Raw genomic sequence first — 17,057 nt, 5'->3', positions numbered from 1 at the left:
GTTACTTCCCCGCGGCCTTGAAGGAGGCGGTGGTGAGGCCTCTCCTCAAGAAGCCGTCCCTGGATCCAGCAATATTGGCCAACTACCGTCCTGTCTCCAACCTTCGCTTCCTGGCGAAGGTTCTTGAGAGTGTGGTCGCGCGACAGTTCCCGCAATTCCTGGAGGAAACATCCTATCTGGATCCGTTCCAGTCTGGTTTCAGGCCTGGGAACAGCACGGAAACGGCATTGGTCGCGTTGGTGGATGATCTCTGGAGGGCTCGGGACAGGGGTTGCTTCTCTGTTCTGGTCCTGTTAGACCTCTCAGCGGCTTTTGATACCATCGACCATGGTATCATGCTGCACCGGTTGGAAGAGTTGGGGATGGGGGGCACCGTGTTACGGTGGTTCTCCTCCTTTCTCTCCGACCGGTCGCAGTTCGTGTTGGCAGGGGGGCAGAGGTCGACCTCGAGGCCTCTTATATGTGGAGTGCCTCAGGGGTCGGTCCTCTCGCCCCTCCTGTTCAACATTTATGTGAAGCCGCTGGGCGAGATCATCCGTGGCTTTGGGGTGAGATACCATCAGTACGCTGATGATACTCAGCTGTACATCTCCACCCCAGGCCACCCCAACAATGCCCTTGAAGTGATGTCCCAGTGCCTGGAGGCTGTACGGATCTGGATGGGGAGGAACAGGCTCAAGCTCAACCCTTCCAAGACTGAGTGGCTGTGGTTCCCGGCATCCCGATATAGTCAGTTGACTCCATCACTGACTATTGGGGGTGAGTCTTTGGCCCCCACAGAGAGGGCTCGCAATCTGGGAGTCCTCCTGGATACCCAGCTGTCCTTGGAGGAACATCTGACGGCTGTAACCAGGGGGACCTTTTATCAGGTTCGCCTGATCCGCCAGTTGCGGCCCTTTCTTGATCGGGATTCCTTGTGCACAGTCACTCATGCCCTCGTAACCTCTCGCCTTGATTACTGCAATGCTCTCTACATGGGGCTCCCCTTGAGGAGCACCCGGAGGCTCCAACTGGTCCAGAACGCAGCAGCGCGGGTAGTGACGGGAGCAGCGTGGTACTCCCATGTAACACCGCTCCTGCGTGAACTGCACTGGCTCCCGGTGGTCTTCCGGGTGCGCTTCAAGGTGTTGGTTATCACCTTTAAAGCGCTCCATGGCATAGGGCCTAGCTATCTTCGAGACCGCCTACTGCCTCCGACGACCTCCCACCGACCCGTGCGCTCCCACAGAGAGGGCCTCCTTGGGGTGCCATCAGCCAAACAATGCAGGCTGGTGACCCCCAGGGGGAGGGCCTTCTCTGTGGGGGCACCTACCCTCTGGAATCAGTTGCCCCCTGAGATAAGGAGAATCCATGACCTCAGTGCCTTCCGCCGTGCCCTTAAAACTTTCTTTTTTCAACAAGCTGGGCTGGCTTAATTTCTTTTTAAGGGTTTTTTTAATTGTTCTGTTTTGCTTATCATTTTAATTAATGGGGCCAAATCTATATATATTTTTAAATGTGTTTTAATATTTGTATCTGATGTTTTTATCTGGCTGTTCACCGCCCTGAGTCCTCAGGGAGAAGGGCGGTATACAAATTCAAAAATAAAATAAATAAAATAAAATAAATAAATAAATGGACGTCAATGAAAAGAATTATATTGCATAAGTCCTAGTGGATATTCCAAAGATGAGGTACTAAGATTCCAATTGCAGGGCCTGGAAATAATTTATTGATTTTCCACTCCTGCTTCTCATTCATGGCTTATTATTTGAAAAGTGGGGGGGGGGGGAGGTGGGGAGATCTTTGTATTTAAATACCAATATTTTTTTATCCATACTGAAGCAATGCCCTGTCTAAAAGGTGAATCCCAGGATTCTTTGCAATGTCACAAAGGGTGCAAAAGCATCTTACATTTAACGTGTGACAGAAGTGAGGTAATAAAAGTTGACTTTGGGCCACATTCCATGGAGCCATAATAGTTTCTTCACCCACTCTGCTTTTGGTGACTAAATTGACTCCCTGATACCTGCTCCTTATAATGAACCTTAATGTATTCAACCAGGTATATTAAGCAATAAATTCATAGATAGGCCTTGACATATTGAATGTAGCATTCTTCTGGGACTAAGGAAGTATGAAATAATTTAATGGCATATCCCCAGAGAACTCTACTTTGGTCACTTCCATGGCTTATCTTTCACACTCACTTAAGGTAAAGGCTCCAGAACTCAATCTTATAAATCCAATTGTGTTTCACATTTGCTTCTTCCAGAAGCAATTAAAGAGGCATCCAATGGCACCTTAGCAACACATCTGAGAGGTAATCTTTATTGGACTCCGTTCCTCAGTCTGTTTATTGAGACCTTATTTTTGTGCACTTGGCTTTCCGACCCTCAAGAGTAACCTGGGCGGATCTTCTGAAAATGCTCTAAAACAGGAAGAGTAGCACGGTCAGAGTATTCTACCATTATGTCCTATCTCCTCTTTGAAAGAATTCTGCATTTCCCATTTTGCCTCAAAAGTGGTGGTAGTGGTAGGAACCTCACCGTCACATGTATATTGTTCCAAAAGCTGTATTGGGAGTTGAGGAGAAATCCGTCTCAGTACCACATAACTGAATTGCATAGATGAATTAGATAAGATGAACTACAGTATTAAATATTCCAGAGATTGGAGGGGGAGGAGAGAACTTTGAATGCAAACAATGTATACATAATAAAGCACAACTGTTGGATATATTCTCTTGCTTATGCACTGATGTAGCAGCATTTCTATTATAAGCAAAAAAATTTGCAGATGTATCTACCAAGGAAGAAAACGAGAAGTCCAGAATGCGAATGGCAAAGCTGGCATTGAAGCAGAACAGAGCTTCTCTGATTAGTTGCACTTTCATTTGATCTCTGAAAAAAACTCAATCCTGCACAGTTCACAACTGGCAGCTGCTCTGTTCCTAATGAGAAATACAAAGGCCGTCTTGCCTTCCTCTTCCTTTCCTGTGCTCCACAATTCTTTACACTAATCCCTTTCCTTCCTCCCCCAAACAATTGCTTGGTATAGAAATACCCCTTGAATACATGTCGCAGGAAGCATTTCCTACTCCTTTCCCCATCCTGCTCAGCACATGTTGAAACCAACACCCATACTCACATATGATCATAACTTCCCAGGCCCCCTGTTGCCCCATAGGCAGGAACCGGAACACGGCACACCTGGAAGGCTCACTGGACAGAGACGCAGTACCTGCAATCTCACAACGCCTCAAGACATGAAGGGGAGTGCTACGCTTCCCTGCCCGTTTCATGCTGAGGAAATTTCAGCCCGTTCCTTAGGCCAAAACAAAGGGACCACTTTCATAAGATAAACTCAGGACTGTTTTAAGACCCATTCATTTTTTTCAGAAACCTGATGAAAAGAAAGGCTGAGCTGCCCTGGGCTACAATTGCCCATTGCTTCTTTTCCCAATTCCTATGTTGTAAGGAGCATGCAGAAATGCAGCCAGATTTAAGTTTTTACTTCTATTTAAGGAAATGGTTAATTCCATTGGATCAAGTCATTATCAAAAAGCACAAAATAGGCTTTTACAAGAGACACCATAGAGACAAATAGAATTTTTTTTTTTTAAAAAAAAGAGTATATCTAAAGAAGTAATACATGAATAACCCCACCATATGGGCATATATATATTATGTAGGCATTCTTACCAGAGAGAGGATGAAAAAAACCTGTTGTGCTTATAGAGTGAATCTTGGTTTCCTCCCATATAACGTGTGCAGTACAAAGGGATGAAAAATGTTTCTATAACACGTTGCCTTCTATCTACAACACATTCCTTTAAAACGTTTTGGGCTGTCTTGCTGACCTACAGATGGCCACGTTAATTCTGGGAACTTCATGGTTAGATTTGGAAGGTGTTCTGGTTGGGCAAACTGTTAGATGGAGCAATCTCTGATGTATCTACTGGTCAAAGCTACAGCCAGCTAAATTTAAATTTAAGACGGAAACCCCACAAAACTCACACTCCTTCCCCTCATCTACTCTCTGCTGAAGCCTTACAAGTGCCTTCCCCTAATGAAAGGGGTTATAAGAGCCAGCCCAGTATTAATCACATGGGTTTAAAAAATGTTCCAGGCTTCCTGAATCCTACAGGGTATCATGGTCACATCCCATTGAACTGACATCAAAGATGTTTCTATCCCTTTAGCACAAAAGTAAATCGTATAAATGTGCTGTTCCAATCCAAATGGATTGGAAAGATCATTTTGCTGCAAAAAAGAGCTTGCAGCTTAAGTTTAATCTTCCTGATTTTTTTTCCGACCCAAAGCTTTTTTTTTTTACTTCGTCATCTCCATGTTAGAGAAAAAAGAATGCTGTGTGCCCTCTATTTTTGTTTAATCACTGAGCATTATTGAGTAAGCTGTCATTGTCTTTGCCGTGAATACGGCTGACTTATCTACCTGCCAATATCTTTCTTAAAATTGCCCTTAGTTGCTTCTATCTTATTCCTGCAGATAATGGAACAAAGTATTCAGTGGAAAGAAAAGCATCTTTTATCCATGCTATGGCTCCTCCTCTTGCTCATTATGCAAAGAGAAACCTATAAAGTTGGACTTTAGAACTACCAAAAAGGGTTTAGTTTGTTTTGTATTAATGCAGGACACTGAGACAGCCAGTCCTTTTCAGATGGTCCAGCAACATGAAGAGTGAACACGTGTACAGGAGAGAAAATCTTATTGTTTCCGGCTGGGGAGATCAAAGGCTACTTTTCCACGCATCAGTCACTTAGAGCCTGCTTTTTTAATGGCTCTAAGGTTGATTTATTAACTTCAAGTGTTCAGCAGGCAGAAAGACAGCCATTTCCTTTTTACTTTGACGCCTAAGGTTTCTCCGCTCTCCAGTTTGCTCCAGGCAGTCCCATCTGCAGAACATGCTATAATTCTGCCTACTCCCAAGAAAAATACAATCTAATGCTAAAAGGAAAAGGATAGAAAACACACAGAAACAAATTACAATAGCCCTAAATGTCCTTGATTATTCTGATTAGGTCCAATTGCTTTATAATTTCTTCTTGGATCACACTAGAAGCTCTTTAATGAAGAACTCTCTGCCCGATGGACCATAAGCTATTGCTGAGCTACTTCTTTAATCAGTGCCCTACAAAACTGGTTTCCCCAGTGATTTTATTGATTTAGATTTTAGAACATCTAAAATGCTCTTAAAGAAAATGTTGGAGCAAACCTGGCACAGGGCTTTTGTAGGTAGGAGAGGCTTTAGTTGGGTGAAATAAAGAAAGTGATGCTAGTAGCAGCAGGAATTCTTAATTGCATTTAATTGGCCTTTGTCCTAATTTTAATAGTCAGCATTCTATTCCTCCTGGAATATGAGCACTGGTATACATGCAGCATAGAGGCATGCATAAAATGGGGGAAGAATCCCTGGTTCCATATGTTCCACATATGACATACAACTGTGGCTTTGGTATTTAGCCACAAAAGATTCTTAGTCCATCTAAACCAAAACCAGGAACTTCGTGTTCTGGGTTTAAACCAAGACAAGTTCTGGGCAGATCTGTGGGACAAGTAACTCAAAGCTCCTTTCCCCTCCAACCTCCTAACAATGACTTGTGTACCAGCCCATAAAACAATTTTCCCACTGTCTCCCTTTCCCTTTATTCTCTCTTACAGTGGATTCCAAATGCAGCAGACTCCAACTTGCCACATCAACTAGTCCCTCTACCAATCATCTCAGGACCTTCATTCCATTTCCTTGGCTACACCTCATGTCATGCACAGTACAATCCAACCATTCACCTGCTCCTCCCAATCTCCCCATAGCCTGTTTTTCCCTGCCTATCACTGCCAGCTTTGCCTTTTCAGCACCCTCAATATTTAGACCTGAAACACCCATGTCTGGATATTGAGTCTGGACCAAACATACATGTTCCATATCCAGATTGTGGTTGTGAGTGCTTCATCAATGGAGATTTTTAAAAAGAGACTGGACAGTTCGTCTGAAATGTGGTATAGGGTCTTCTGCTTGAGAAGAGGGCTGGACTAGAAGACCTCCAAGGTCCCTACCAGCTCTATTCTGATTGGAGATAAAACATGCAACAAACGTATGTTGGTCCAGTAATGGACCACCTGAACTTCACTGTACTAGGCCCAGAATGATCTATATACTGAAGGTTTTGCACGTACTTTATACAGAGGAAGTTCTGTATAATGAACCTGTAAAATCGCATATTATTCTTTATTTCCATTCAATACTAGTGTATTACTCCAAATAACAATGAACATGCTGAAGCTCAGCAGGCATTGCTCATTAAATTTCAAGGTTATTTATTCAGTCTGATTTTTTTTAAGACTGAGAATCAAAAAACAAATTTTACCAATGTCCAATTTTACAGTTGCCCACCATTCTATAATTGCTACACCTGGAACACAACTCCCAATTTTAATTTTGATTTTATTTATTTATTAAACATATATAGCCAAGGGTTTCTATATTCATTCCTAATACAAAGCATTTTTCTTCATTTTAACTGGGCTGAAACCAACTTTCCCAGCTCCTTAGATGCTAAAAGAATAGGCAGACTGAGAGTGAACATTTATCCAACAATTCATATATGGCAGATTTCCAATCCTTCTCTTATATTAAAAAAATCCAAGCATTTCCCTAACTGTTAATTCGGATTCTTTTCTAAAGAGATACATTTGCAAAAGCTAAGCAGGACCTTATCAATATGAACTTTATTTTGGGATAAGACCAATTCAGTTCATGGAAGAAAAGGAAGCCTTCCATAGGAAGCTCTTAGTTTCCCATGGAAGGTTTGATTCTCTTCCATGAATTGAATTGATTTTGTATGATTTTTTTAAAAAATGTCTTACGATTATGGGCATTCTATTCTCCTCTTTCCAGATTTCTGCTCCAAACAGAACACTCTTCCTACTGCATCTACTATTCTACATCCTTTTAGTAAAAATTTCCTAATTGGCCCCATTGTCTTAGTTGCACTGTATCACTATTTTGTGTCAGCTCTCCAAATAATGTTTTATTAAACACGTTCCAGTCGTTCCACAACTCTTTAAAAATGTGGCTTTGCTCCAAGACCTGAGGTTTGGGAAGTTTATGAGCCCCTGGTGGTTCTTTTTGTCAGATTTTGGTAATGGAGTGTTTTTCCTGGACATATACATATCTGCTCTCTTGTTTATTATTTCTTGTTTTTGAGATGCCAGCTGCCTGGGCTTTTCTGGAAGTCGGGCAGCCTCCAAATTGAATGAGTGAATGAATAAAATACTATTTCTAGATATTTATACTGTTCAATAATGGCTGAAATATTTGGGGTCATTTCCCCAAACTTCTCTTTTCTGCACTTTTTTCTTTTTCTCTTTTTTAAATTTGCATTTAACTTTTTTTAATTGTAATATTTACTAAAATTCTTATTTAAAAAATCTCCAAAAATCTTTTTGCACTTAGCTGAGGAACTTAAGTATCAATTTAAATACAAACATAGGCACTTCAATACCCTCCCTGACCTTAATCAACATTCAGCAGAGAATAAATTTCACTAGAAATGATGTAAGAGTGAAACAGGAGAGAGTGATGAATAGCTCTACTACTGATTTTGAAAAGGAGCAAAATCTGGGAAAAATTGGTGCTCCAATGCACTGTTGGACCCATTTAGTTCATTCTCTGTGCATGTTTAATAAACTTGCTGACTTATGTGACAGGATGGTAGGAACAAGATAGGAAAAGAAAGGATGAGAATCAAGAAGCTGTAACATGCAGGACTAGAGGAGTAATGGCCTCCACATAGAGGAGTAATGGCCTCCTGAACTAATGATTTTTACTGAATTATTTTTAAAATATATTTTATGCCCTCTAGGGTCTTGTCAGCTAAGCAATCGAATCCAGAGACCCCATGCCAATGAAATCTTGAGCAGATCAGCAGGGTGCATGTTATGCTTCTCAGGAGGCTTGCTGGGAGAAAGAAATGAAGATATATTCAGATTTCTGTAATGCAAAATATGTGAGGCTCAGCAGGTCCACAGCCCAGCTAGGTCAAAGTTCTAAAACTAATAATCATCATACATGTAGGTAACTGTGAACCAGGGGTGAAACGCTCCTGGTTCGGACCGGATTGCCTGATCCGGTAGCGATGGAGGCGGGTGGTTCGGAGAACCGGTAGCAAAAATCCCTGCCCCGTCCCATGCCCAGCTGAGCCACACAATCATCAGAGGCTTTTTTTTAACTTTTAAAAGCACTTTTTCTACAACCTCTTCGGCTGAAAAAATGCTTTTAAAAATAAAATTAAAAAAGCCTCCGATGATCGCGCGGCTCAGCTGGGATCGTCAAAGGCTTTTAAAAAAACCCCTCCTTTTTTTAAATGCCTCTGACGATCCCAGCTGAGTTTTTTAAAAAGTCTCTGCCGATCAGGCAACTCAGCTGGGATCGTCAGAGCTTTTGAAAGCATTTTTTAACAACCTCTTCGCCAAAGAGGTTGTAGAAAAAATGGTTTTAAAAGTAAAAAAAAAAAAAAATTGGCCACACCTACCCAGTCACATTACCACTACCACCACCACCACCACCAAGCCACGCCCACAGAACCAGTAGTAACAAATTTTAGATTTCACCACTGCTGTGAACAGTATTATTATTATTATTATTATTATTATTATTATTATTATTATTATTATTATTATTATTATTATTTTATAGCATTTCCCAATTTATTTCTTTGGGGAACTAGGTTTTACCTTGGTTTTCCCCAGCTTCCATTCTCTCTGGGTGTTGTCATACATCTGCAAAAAGTTTGTACATGTGGTTCTTGCACTGTCTGGGTTGCTCCAATTCTTCAAAAGCATTTTGTATCTGTAATAACCAAACAAATGGTCTTAATTAGAAACAGGTGTGAATCAACACATCCTAGCATTAGATGCAATTAGCTGCTCTCCCAGTCTAGTTCTCTTTCTTGCTTCTGAGCTGTGGTAGAGCAAAAGGTCTTTTATCTGGCTCCATTAACTTTTCTAAACAAGATAAGTGGCATCTGGGAAGAGGAACTGCAACAATTCTTAAGGCTGCAAAGCATTACACATGTAAAATGAAACTTAACCTGATTGCAGAATAATACGTTCAAGTATGCTTTTCAGAGAGGTGGGGGGAAGGAAAGAATGTTTAATTATTTTCCATACTTCAATTAAAGAGATACTGTATATAAATGCCTCTGAACAGATAAGAAGAGTATAATAATACATGTGATCATTAACTGGTTTTAGGAAAGAAAAAAGAGATAGTTTGTTCAAACCCATGGGGCAGAAGCAGTTTTCTTAAGCTTCCTCTCCCATGGAAACCCAGTCACTCTAAACAATTATATTTGATTTCTCTGCAACCCCCATTCCTAGGAAATGCGCTGTCTCTCATTTACCTGCAGAGGAAATCTTGACAAAGACGCCGCACGGGAAAGCCAGCTCTCCGAATCTTCACTGTCTCTAGCATACCTGAGTATCGCAGCTGTTTCAACACAACATCTGGACTGAATAGATTTGGAGCCTAAAGAACAACCAAGAGTAGAGACCAACCAAATGTGAGGGATGGCAACTTAAAAAAGATTTACTTGTATGACAGGTGGATTGCAAAAGTCATTCCTGGCATCTCAATTAATTAGTTTTGCATGCACATACATGTACAATGCACACACAAGCGCACACAGAGGAGATGAATTAGGTATACAAAACAGTCACTAGGCTTAAGGAAAATTTTTAAATGCAAGATTTATCTCGCAATGTATTAAAGGAAAGGCATTAAAAGAGTATCTCTGTTGCATACAGCAGCCCTTTTAGAAACCGGCCCTTTCTTCTGTGTCTGTTGTGCTAACACAAACTTTTTCTCCTAGGAATTCAGAATCCCTCAGAAAAGGAGAAACACTTTAGGAAAAGGAGAAGCAAAGCTTCAACTCAGCTGCCATTGAAAATCATGGTGAATCTCCCTCCTCCCTTCCCTGTTCATCTGGCATTCCCCACCTCCAGAGCGTCACCTTTTCCAGGTTTGGTTTGATGCAGCGAATGAAGAGTGGATTGCAAGTGCTGAGAGTAGCCATTAAGGAATGTAAGGAGTCCTGGAAAAGAGCAGCAGATGTTATTTCTCTGGAGAAATTCATTCTCTGGACCAGATTTATTATCATTCTCCAGTGCCTTGGACACATTTATAATTCTGATGTTAAAATAAAAAGTGAGAGGATGAAAAAGAATCTACTGAGCATTAGCTGTCACATGGTCCAACATTTCCTACAGCTGATGCTCAGCCATGAAAAGCGTGATGGAATTGCTATAGAAGCACAATTGCAAGATACTGAAACATCTTTTATGACATCTACAGAAGAAGAACTGCATTGCATTCACTGGTTTATCCCATCTCCTTTCCCAATCCTTTTAAGTTTTGCAGCTTAAAAAACATGAAAGAGCAGAGCCTGAAGCATTGAAGATGCAGGGCCTACAATCTGAATCCTCATCTACCTTGGTGGTATGTCTCCCTGATTTACTGGATTTAAAGAAACAAAAACACATCTACGGAGATGTTTCTACAGGCGTTTTCACATGCACGTTCGCGGGCTTCCTGCTCCTACCCTAAACTGGGAGCTGACAGTTGGCCTGCGTCTCTGAGTTCCCAGCTTCAGAGTGTCTTCACTGTTGCAGCTAGCAACTCTTTCAAAGAGGTCATAGATGAAATCCAGCCTGTGTGGAAAGAGAAATATAAGAGAAAGAAAGAGACACCATGGAACACTAACTTCTAAAACAGGAGATCACCTGCCAGTGCTTCTGCTATCTTAGACCAGGAAATGGATCCTTCTTCCCTGATAATATGCGAATCAAGAATGTCTTTGTGAAGTGCTAGAATTTAAGGGCAGAATAGCACCAATACATGCAGAGACATCTGACCAGCCATAGGAGAGCTAGCCTTCCAGCAGCTATGAAGAAGTTCTGGAGGTCCAAAGTACCCAGCCTACTAAATGGCTCAAGTGACTGCTAGAAACCTGTGCCCACATCCCATCTTTGGAGCTACATTACTGAGCACTCAAGGAGTGGCTCTCCCTATGCAAAATAATAATATATATATATATATTTTACTCCCCCTCCTTAGCATTAGCAACTTAATTCTGCTTCACTGGGAATGGCTCTGGCTTCTTTACCTGCTATCCTTCAGCATGTTTAAAATGACATCTCGAAAGGTATCTCTGTTTTTTTCCAGAAAGCCTCTCACGTCATAGAGGACCTATAGGTAACAATTTTAGACACAAATAACCAAATTTGCCATGCATGGACTCCTCCCCGCCCCCATTTTATTTATTTTTTTGAGCAGATACACACGGCAAGAAAAAATTGCTGAACAATTCGTGTGGCTGTCCAAAAGACTATCGAGCCAAATGGAGATCTTTTTAGTCTCATTCAGCTGCAGTAGCCGAACCAACACAGTGTTTTGAACAGAATGCTGGATTGGGACTCAGGAGACCCAGATTCAAAGCCCAGCTCAGCCATTAGGCTCACCATGGTAGTCTGAACCACTTGTTATGTCTTAGTCCAGTCTCAATCAGTTGTTATAAGGGGAAAATAAATGTGGGGGCAGGTGGGGAAGAAGACATGTGCCACCATGCTTCCTCAAAGGAAAGGCAAAACAAACATTTGCAGATAAATCAGTTCCATAGCTCACCAATGGTTTGACAAGCTGCCCTGTATTGATCATGGCCTATTTTCAGGCAGTAATGACCAAAACCTCATCACAGATCCTGTTGTACAATGCCCAAAATCCACTTCTTCCAGAATAAAGAACCTGTGGCTTGAAGTAATCATTACGGCCAACCTGGTGCCATCCAGATATATTGGACTTTGATTCCCATGATCTTCTAATTCAGCACAGGTGCCAGATCAGGAAGGGCTGTCCAAATTACACAGTCTCAAAAGCAGGGAGCGTAGCTTGCACATTGCTGGACTGTATGTCACCTTCAGCAGTTAATAAGGATATAAAGGGCAGGCATATAAGCCCCGAACACGATAATGTGTAAGAGCTTCTAAGCCACAGCAACTCTAATATGCACACTAGCCCTCAATAAGCCTATTATTTGTTCAAATTAAAGAAATCCGAGACACTCTGGCCTTTTGCCCACTGCAATCATAAAAATGCCTACTTTGAATTGCAGATTGCAGGCTAAGGCCTTATTGTTCAAAAGCTCTTGAATCCTGCCAGCTTCCTCTCAGCTATAAAGCTAAAATGTACCTACTTCTCCAGCATAATGCTGGATCCCGAAATGGAAATCTGTCACTCGGGGCTTCATGTAATACTGGTTGTTCTGAAACAAAAGTGAGGGAAGTACATTTGTTATCACAGATGCACCTGAAATAACATTTTCTAACCAGAAACTTCGCAATACCACAACCTGCAAACAGCAGCACACTGCAGAAATGGTGCAGGGCCACTTGTCTAGGCGTAGGATATGCCATTTAACTTAAGGAGATTGCCTCTAGTTACCATGACAATTTAGCCAAAAATAGATCATTGAAAGAAGAAACATGGCAAAGGTCTCTGTGAGCAGAATTCACATTCTGAGGAGCCAGGATGGATCTTTCTAGATCAGTGTTTCTCAATCTTGCAATTTTAAGATATGTGGATTTCAATTACCAGAATTCCCCAGCCAGCATGTTTTAGAATGATAAGTGCTTGTTTCCCTATAAACCAGGGGTCCCCAAACTTGGCAGCTTTAAGACTTGTGGACTTCAATTCCCAGAATTCTTCAGCCAGCTATGCTGCCAAGTTTGAAGATCTCTGCTATAAACTGTTCGTCCATTTTGCATCTAAATGGATATGCATTCCCTCCTGGATTCCTCAGAACATGTTCTCCGCAAAGTCCACTTCATTTCTTTTTAAGTTTTATCTTTAACAAAATAAACTGAACAAGGAAATCTATCCTTGCCTGAATTATTAACCTCATTTTAACTTCCACCCACTGCATCTTAGCTGCTTTTCATTTCTCAGGGTCATTTGCTTAAGAAAGAACTCTGTTTGCTTTGCTCCGAAGAGAGCTAATTGAGCTTTATCGCCTGAGCAACCTTTTTATCATATGACAGAGCTAGTGTAGAATTCCAGCCAAGGAAAACAGAAAAGATTAAATGTGAATTTCAGGTTCTGCTTGATTTCTTCCCCTGCACCTTGTTAAAAAATCCACATAGTTCTGATGATGAATGAAGCTAAACACAGCCAAGTTGAAAGGGAAGAAAGTTTAAAATGTTGAAATTAAGTATATTATATACCTGGAGGGTTTCTCTTTCCATTAATAACAGTATGAGTGGCATTTTCTGAACTTTGAGACTATACCCTTCGGAATACTCTTATCTCCTCCTTGGCAAGTGCTCTGAAGTGGAGCTTTTTGCCTTTCATTTTTTCTAATGAAACAAGCATGATTAGTGAAAGTCTGCAGATCCACATGTTATCAGTGGGCAGCCTTTGGGGAGGAGAAGCAACTGGGGCCCCACCACAAAAGATCAAGTGTCCCTTCAGAAGGTGTCCAGCCAGTGAGCCAAAATAGCTTCCTTAGCCTGGCTTGATCTTCCTATCTCTTCTTTGTTCAGCAGACACATGGAATGAAGATACAGAACTGGTTCCTGTTCAATATACATTATAATATCAAAGTTATATTAGTGCAATGCCCTCTAAGTTTGTAGCTATTTATAAAGAGTAAGCTGCTCCAAAATGCAAAGGACATGCTACTTGCTGATGCTAGACATAGAGATAATTCTAGTGACAAGTTTTTCCCATGGCCAATTCCCAGATCTGGTTTTGAAGTTTTATTTTATTTATTTATTTATTTATTTTATTTTATTTCTATACCGCCCTACTCCCGAAGGACTCAGGGCGGTGCACAGCCAAACAATAAAACACATACATACAAAATTTAAAAGTAGAATAAAATCAAATTAAATACTTTTGGCCCCGACAAATTTAAAACCCCAAACTTTTAAAACCAATTTAAAATTGAATGTATAAAATACTAAAAGATATTTAAAAATTAAAAATCTTTTATAAAAGAGGGAGAAAATTAGGCCAGGCCCGCCTGGTGAAATAGTAAGGTCTTTAAAGCGCGGTGGAAGGTGCGCAGATCCGGGATCCTCCGTATCTCTGGGGGGAGCTCGTTCCAGATAGTAGGTGCCCCCACAGAGAAGGCTCTCCCCCTGGGGGCCGCCAGTCGGCATTGTTTGGCTGACGGCACCCGGAGGAGCCCCTCTCTATGGGAGCGTACCGGCCGGTGGGAGGCTATTGGTGGTAGTAGGCGGTCCCGCAAGTACCCAGGTCCTAAGCCATGGAGCGCTTTAAAGATGGTAACCAAAACCTTGAAGCGCACCCGGAAGACCACCGGGAGCCAGTGCAGCTCGCGCAGGAGGAGTGTTACATGGAAACGCCATGTCGCTCCCATTACCACCTGCGCGGCCGGGTGGTAATAGCTCTGAATGGGTCCAATGCGATTAAATAAATGTTTCCTCCTTAATATTTATCTTCTTTGTTCATCTCATTGGCAGTTGACAGATGGCCAAGAAAATTTGGATTGCCTTTCTATTAAATCTCAAGAGACTTTGGTCTGATCCTTCCTTCCTTCCTTCCTTCCTTCCTTCCTTCCTTCCTTCCTTCCTTCCTTCCTTCCTTCCATCCATCCATCCTCCCTCCCTTCCCTCTCCTCCCCTCCCCTCCCCTCCCCACTGTGTTTATCTCAGTTCTTAAAACGACCAAGCCCAAATTAAGCAACTGAAATGCAGTGGTGTGTATGCATGCCTACTTACCCCATGCTGGTTGTGCAGTTTTTCCAAGAGGGTGCTGTCTGTGCCTTTAGGGAATCTACTCTCCTCGTTAACTAACGCCAGCAAGCCAAGTTTCTGCAATCGAATTACAAAGAGAAAGGTAGACCCTTTGCCACAAACAGCATGATGGGTTGCTAACCCAAAGGGGAACCGGAGCTTTAGAAGAGCAGGGTAGATACACTAAAATGGATTATTCTGGGTACTGTAGTCAAATCTTAATTCTAGAAGAGTTTAGATTTGGCTAAAAACCATATTTTCACAGTTGTATTCCACTTGACCAAGCATTCTTACCATGCTGAGAGTGAGGAATAGCCATAAGGATATAACAATTCAAGGTTTATCCAGATTGGTTAAAATGCTTTTTTTTTCTTTTTTTAAATGAAATTTCATTATAAGATTTTATTTAATTTTTTTAAAACTACAGAAACAGAAAACAAAACAAAATAAACAGTGAAAGGTAACAAAAGAGGGAAAAATACCTAAAGAAGTTACTTCCAAATTTCTTTGCAGCAGTTACAAATAGAATGATTACCATCTTCTTCACCCTTCTAAGTTAGAGATCATTATTCCCTTCTTCCCATAAAAAGATCTTTTGAATCAATAAATCCTGAAATCACCAGTTCATTTTTATACATTTTCAGCAAAAAGTTTATAAAGAGTTTCCAGTCTTTTATAAAGATTTAATTGATGCTTCAATGTGCAGTACTCATTAGGGTTATTTAATAGACCATTCAGACAACCTCATAATCCTTCTGTCATCAAATTGTGCTTTATTTTATCTTCATTTGTGTTTTCTCTTAATGGGGATGTTTCGCTTTGGCAGAAACACCCAAAACAGAACAGCAAATCCTAAAATGTACTTCCATTTTATAGATTTGAGCACTCGGTTGACATAAGCATTTGAAATTTATCTCTTGTTCCACTCCCTCTCCTAAACACTCAGTCATGAACAGAAATGAACAACTTCATTTCATCAATGTTGGAATTCCAAAAAATTGATATCCCAAAGCACCATTTTGAAACCAGCTCCATGCTTCTCCTCTGCTTAGTTTTTTACTTTTCTTTTTCAAAGGAGAAATATTTTTGCTACCTTTGTGGAGATAGGAAAGCTGCCTGCAAATGAAAGTTCTTTATCTAAAATATGCCCAAATGATCATTCCAATTCTGAAGAGCAAAAATGAGTAAGCAAAGTTTTTGCAAACCTTTTTTTACTAATGATTTCCAAGCTGCTGTTATCTAAAGGCAATCCTTTTGCATGCCCATCTCTCTTAGTAACTCGGGAAACCTGTTACTAAAAATGACATTGCAAAGATCAGCTTCTAAATTTAATTTGGTTACTTTAGACCCCCTCTTCTTCTTCTTACACACACACACACACACACACACACACACACACACACAAAGTCGGTGAACATACTTAATATTACTGCCTATTTTCAGCTCCACAGCAACTCTTCACAGCAACTCTTTGAGGGTTGGGCTAAAAGAGTCACTGGTGCAAAGTCAACCAACTAGATTTCATGTTAAGGAAAGCCTAGAACCCAAATTCTCGGTCTTTGGATCCCTGCCAAACCTACAACGTGAGCTACAAATATTCTCAACAATCTGTAACTGAAATTCTAGCTTAGCACCTTAAGCACTGCACCAAACTCTTTTTTTGACCTATGGCATGCCACTCAAAGGCCAAGTCAGGTTTTGGAATACACTTATCGCTTAAGCTCTTAGCCAAGATGCCCCCAATCTCCTGGGTCTTGTATGAGGATATGCATGGGTTTGCATGTATGTGTGAGTATGGGGGGAGGGGAGAGAGAATATGTGACAGCTTATTGTTTTCTGCCATTTTGCCATAAATATACAAATGCAACTTAAGTGCTTTAAGTATTGACATTTCTAATCCTTTCAGTTGGAAATATTGTGGTGCTTGTTCCATTTTAAGAACAAGGGGAAAAAGGGAAAAAGCAGTACAACTAAAAAAAAAAAAACCCACACAGAAAAAGACGAAAAAACAATCTTTCAAGTTCATCTGATTTTATACCTATTTGACAGGAGAAACTACATTTTCAATGTTCACCAAACCATTTTTTCCCAAAAGGAGAGATAATGTGATGTTTTTTAAAATATAGGGGCCTGGTGGCTCAGCAGACTGATAGCATTGTGATTAACATCACCTGTCTGCAATTACTGTAAGTTCGAATCTCACCAGGCTCAAGGTTGACTCAGCCTTCCATCCTTTCTAAGGTT

At 41.0% G+C, this 17,057-nt stretch overlaps 1 protein-coding gene across 1 annotated transcript in view; it reads right to left on the bottom strand.

Moving 5' to 3' along the window:
* The window catches only part of LOC139327144 (unconventional myosin-X-like), a 126,707-nt gene that overhangs the window by 42,990 nt on the left and 66,660 nt on the right, over positions 1–17,057 (bottom strand). Inside the window, exons 15-21 of the mRNA XM_070956857.1 lie at positions 14,799–14,891; positions 12,251–12,319; positions 11,165–11,247; positions 10,601–10,709; positions 10,013–10,093; positions 9,404–9,528; positions 8,736–8,850 (exon numbers count right to left, since the gene is read on the bottom strand). Coding sequence (XP_070812958.1) covers positions 8,736–8,850; positions 9,404–9,528; positions 10,013–10,093; positions 10,601–10,709; positions 11,165–11,247; positions 12,251–12,319; positions 14,799–14,891 — 675 coding nt within the window. The remainder of the gene's footprint in view (positions 1–8,735; positions 8,851–9,403; positions 9,529–10,012; positions 10,094–10,600; positions 10,710–11,164; positions 11,248–12,250; positions 12,320–14,798; positions 14,892–17,057) is intronic.

Source organism: Pituophis catenifer, unplaced genomic scaffold (genome assembly GCF_029215685.1).
Source record: "Pituophis catenifer annectens isolate HBS135680 unplaced genomic scaffold, rPitCat1.0.hap2 SCAF_1, whole genome shotgun sequence".
Taxonomy (NCBI): Eukaryota; Metazoa; Chordata; class Lepidosauria; order Squamata; family Colubridae; genus Pituophis; species Pituophis catenifer.
Note: the sequence above shows the minus strand (reverse complement) of the source record. Positions and strands in the feature narration are given on the sequence as shown.